The sequence below is a fragment of the Solanum tuberosum genome, unplaced genomic scaffold (assembly GCF_000226075.1).
Source record: "Solanum tuberosum cultivar DM 1-3 516 R44 unplaced genomic scaffold, SolTub_3.0 scf00095, whole genome shotgun sequence".
NCBI classification, from domain to species: Eukaryota; Viridiplantae; Streptophyta; class Magnoliopsida; order Solanales; family Solanaceae; genus Solanum; species Solanum tuberosum.
In genome coordinates, this window is record NW_006239021.1 from 475,531 (window position 1) to 479,426 (window position 3,896).

Below are 3,896 nucleotides of genomic sequence, written 5' to 3' on the forward strand. Positions count from 1 at the left end.
CAAAATTTATATTACTAGTTAAAATAACATTAAAAAAGAAATTAATCCTTCAATGATTTTCTTGATGAAAAGAAAGGTCATGTATATTCATTATTCATAGCTTTTATGAATGAGAGTGACAGTGAGATGATATTAGATTCCTTTTCCACACACTCTATCTATATCAGTAGGTGCAAAATCAATTACTTAACCCCTTAGCTTTCATTTTACATGGAGATGTTGACATGAAATTCAAAAAGAGAAAAACAAAAAATAGACAAAGGTACCCCAAATAATTTGTGGTGTTAAATTTTTCATAATTTTTATATGCTTATAAGGCCATATGTTTTAAAATTGAGGATTTATCAAAAAACAATTTCCTTACCTTTATAAGGTAGTGAAAAAGGACTGCGTCCACATCACACTCCTCAAGTTCTATTCGTAGAATTACATTGGATATACTATAATTGTTATGTGCTCATAAAATTTGTTACTAAAGGTAAATTAAAAAAATAAAGAAATTTTCAAATATGAAAACACATCATGGTTTTAAGATGGACCAAAAGAAATGTGTATAATGGAAAATAAAACAAATTAAGTACTTTTTTGAAAGAAAAAAAAACAAAAAGAGGTGGAAATTGATAGGTAGAGCCTCAGAGGACAAGGTTAACATTTCTTTCATAGAAAAAAATCGCCCGTCAACACTCCGATTCAAGATAGGTCATAATTGTAAAATAAATCACTAATACTTAAACTTAGAAGAGGAGGTGTTTGATCTTTTACACAAATTAAATTGGAGGGAAGAATAATTATTACCTATTTTGCCTTGCACAATAATAATACAATTGATATGACCTTTAAAATACGATGTAAACGATGATATAATAATACTAGTAAAAGGACATTAATACTGTTGATAATAATACAAGAAAGAGAAAAACTCCAGCCTTCATTAGGAGCAATCATAATAATGGCCAAAGAAGAAAGAAACATTGAATCTTGATTAGGAAATTGAACAAAATCCATTTATTTATAAGTATATATTATTATTATTTTACTCCTTTGATTAGATGAACCTTTACTAAAACCAGAACTTTCTTTTATACTTATTTATTTTTTTAAAATAATAATAATTTGTATCAATAATTTTCATTGTCTTAATTCTCCTCCATTGACTCTTACAAATTGTTTTCTGTTGGCATGACATTATGATTTGTGATCAGATCTCCCATAATTAGATGCTCTTATACTTTAGGTCCTTTAATTGTATTTTAAGTTCTAATGTTTCTCAAATGACCACTTTAATTATATTTATTCCTACATATCATCATCATGGGATATGATATAAAATTAATTGCAAATCAAAAGGCAAAGGAATTGCAATCATGTGTTATTATTAGGTGATCAGACTTTACCTTAAGCTTTTGTAAACTATAGCTGTCAAAGAATTAATTAAGCTCCTTCTCTACTCACTTTTCCTTTCACTAAAGTTGCAAATTTATTTCTAATTAGAAAAGTTGATAATTTTTCACTCATGTCTGATTTATCGTGAGAATCTAACTCATGTGTTCTAAAGTATATTTATATACATATTTGGTCATTTTCTTAATACATATATAAAATTCGGAATAAAACTACTGGGTTGGGTTTTGTTGAATTCGTACTTTCATTTGTTCCCATTTACTTCTCATATTAGCCTTTTGCATATCCTTTCACAAAAAATGATAATAAGAGTCACTCTTATATATTCATACTTATTCTTATTTTTTCTTTCATGTTTTACCATACTAATCTCTTTTCGATAAATACTCCGTATAGTAATTAATGCTAAAGTTAAAATTGTGATGGTGGGATTCATTTTACCTTGATCTTTTAAAACGACTTACATTTTACAATAACTATTTTTAATAAATACCACAAGTACATAGCAATGTTATGAATTTATATTTTTACCACTTTGACATACTGACCAAGAATGATGTCAATGTGTATTGACATACTTTAAATTGATTTTCAAATTCAACCACTATAGCCACAACATTTTCACTGCAGAAAGTAACAACAAAACTTTGTCACATCTGAGAACTTCTACTATGCTTTTTTTACATAGCAAAAATTGTCAAAACTCCTTTACATAGTACTAATATTTACACTTTGTAATTGAAAAAAAAAAAACAAAAAAAAACTCCAATTTGTAAAATTTGAGTTACAACAAAACTCTAGTAATTTGGCTACAACAACTTCTTTCTTCTATTTGTTTTGATTTGATTTCCTCAGCACATCTTAAAGTCCTCTCAATTTCATAGCCTCCTCCAATACTCACTTCCCTTTCCAAATGACGACAATAGCTCTCAAAAACACTCACATTCACATGAAACTTAAACCCCATCATAAACAAAAACTCCATCTCTAATTTGTTCATTTCATTTGTTGTCAATCCTCCCACTCTTGCAAAATATGAATTCCTATAATTCCTGGAAAAAAAAATTACACAAATACATTAGTTAAACTACTTCATTGACAACTTTCTTGATTTAAAAATATTGAGTGAAGGAAAGCAATAGTCACCAACAAAAGTTATTTACTTAAGTTTGCATTTTGCAACCTTGTCTTTTTTTCGTTTTTTTTTATAAAATATAAAGTCTTGAAATTGAAGCAAAAAAACCCAAAGTGTGATTAAATAAAAGAGACTTACATGTCTTCAACATACTTAGAAGCAACCATAATAGTTGTAATGAGAAGCCTATGTACATTTCTTGGACTAATTCTGAACTCAGGATAGAGTTGACAGAATCTATCAATATATACATAAGCAACAACATAGACTGATGGTCCAGCTCTTGTGTACCTAAATATTCTCTCTAAATAAGATTGTATTGTCATGTCTGGTGTTTCATGACAATCAAATACTCTTGTTCTTACATTCTTGGACAATGCCCATGTACAATTTTTGGCTATTCTTTCATTCCTTGCTAAATTCCTCTCAATTAGAGAAGCAAGAACTGAGATTACTAATGGTAAGCTTGAGTCTTGTTGATAAGAGTAACAATAAAGATCATCTCTTAGTTTTCTTGGAGATATGTTGGCCATTTCTTGATTATGAATGTTAATTCAGGGGAAAAAACAGAGGAATTTGAAAGGAGGGGTTTTGGTTTTCTATTTCTTTTTGTTTTTCTTGGGAAATGAATGGTTATGGGCTAGGGAAAGGGAATTGTTTATATAAGGGAGGGAAATTTGAGTTTTGGTGGATTTTTTGCCACTCATATATCCTCCGTCTCAATTTATGTGATGTAATTTGATTTTTAATATTTGTGGTTTATAATAAACAGAAAATTGTCAAGTATACCCTTGTATTATCTGAAATAGTTTAAATATATCTCTTTATACTTCAATTCAAATATATTCATCTCGTTATACTTTTGATTTAAATATACTCCTCTTACTATAAATTATTTCATTAGAGATAAAATAAACATTTTAAATTTAAATAGTTACTAAGTGTAGAAATATGTTTTTTTTTTTAACGAATGAGACAGATGAGATGAATAGTAGTAGAGAGAATTTTATATAAAGTAAAAGAAACTTTTGGAGGCATTTGGAAGGTGAGTAGGAAAGGAGGGGTAATATCAAATTACAAGATATTTGCCTCCTCATTGTAAAGGCAAAGTCCTGACACACCAGCTAGTTTTATGCTTTAATTTATTGTTAGATCACATATTATATTGTCATCTGCATATTTCTTATATTATATGATCCTTCTATTTTGCCTTCTAGCTAGAACTATCACTGCAAGCTGTATGTTCTTGAATCTCCCAATTGCTACTAAGTCAAACTGTTATTCCACACACCAATATTATAATTATAAGTACTTTTTACTTTGGGTGGACAAGGCTATTGACCTTCATGTCAATTTATAA

At 28.5% G+C, this 3,896-nt stretch overlaps 1 protein-coding gene across 1 annotated transcript; it reads right to left on the reverse strand.

Moving 5' to 3' along the window:
- Positions 1-1,955: 1,955 nt before the first annotated feature.
- On the reverse strand, positions 1,956-3,203 carry LOC102583298 (cyclin-U2-2). Its single transcript, XM_006347850.2, has 2 exons — positions 2,675-3,203; positions 1,956-2,453 (listed from the first exon to the last, which is right to left on the reverse strand). Exons 1-2 carry the CDS (start codon positions 3,067-3,069, stop codon positions 2,186-2,188), a joined length of 663 nt encoding a protein of 220 aa, XP_006347912.1. The 5' UTR covers positions 3,070-3,203; the 3' UTR covers positions 1,956-2,185.
- Between the last annotated feature and the right edge of the window lie 693 nt (positions 3,204-3,896).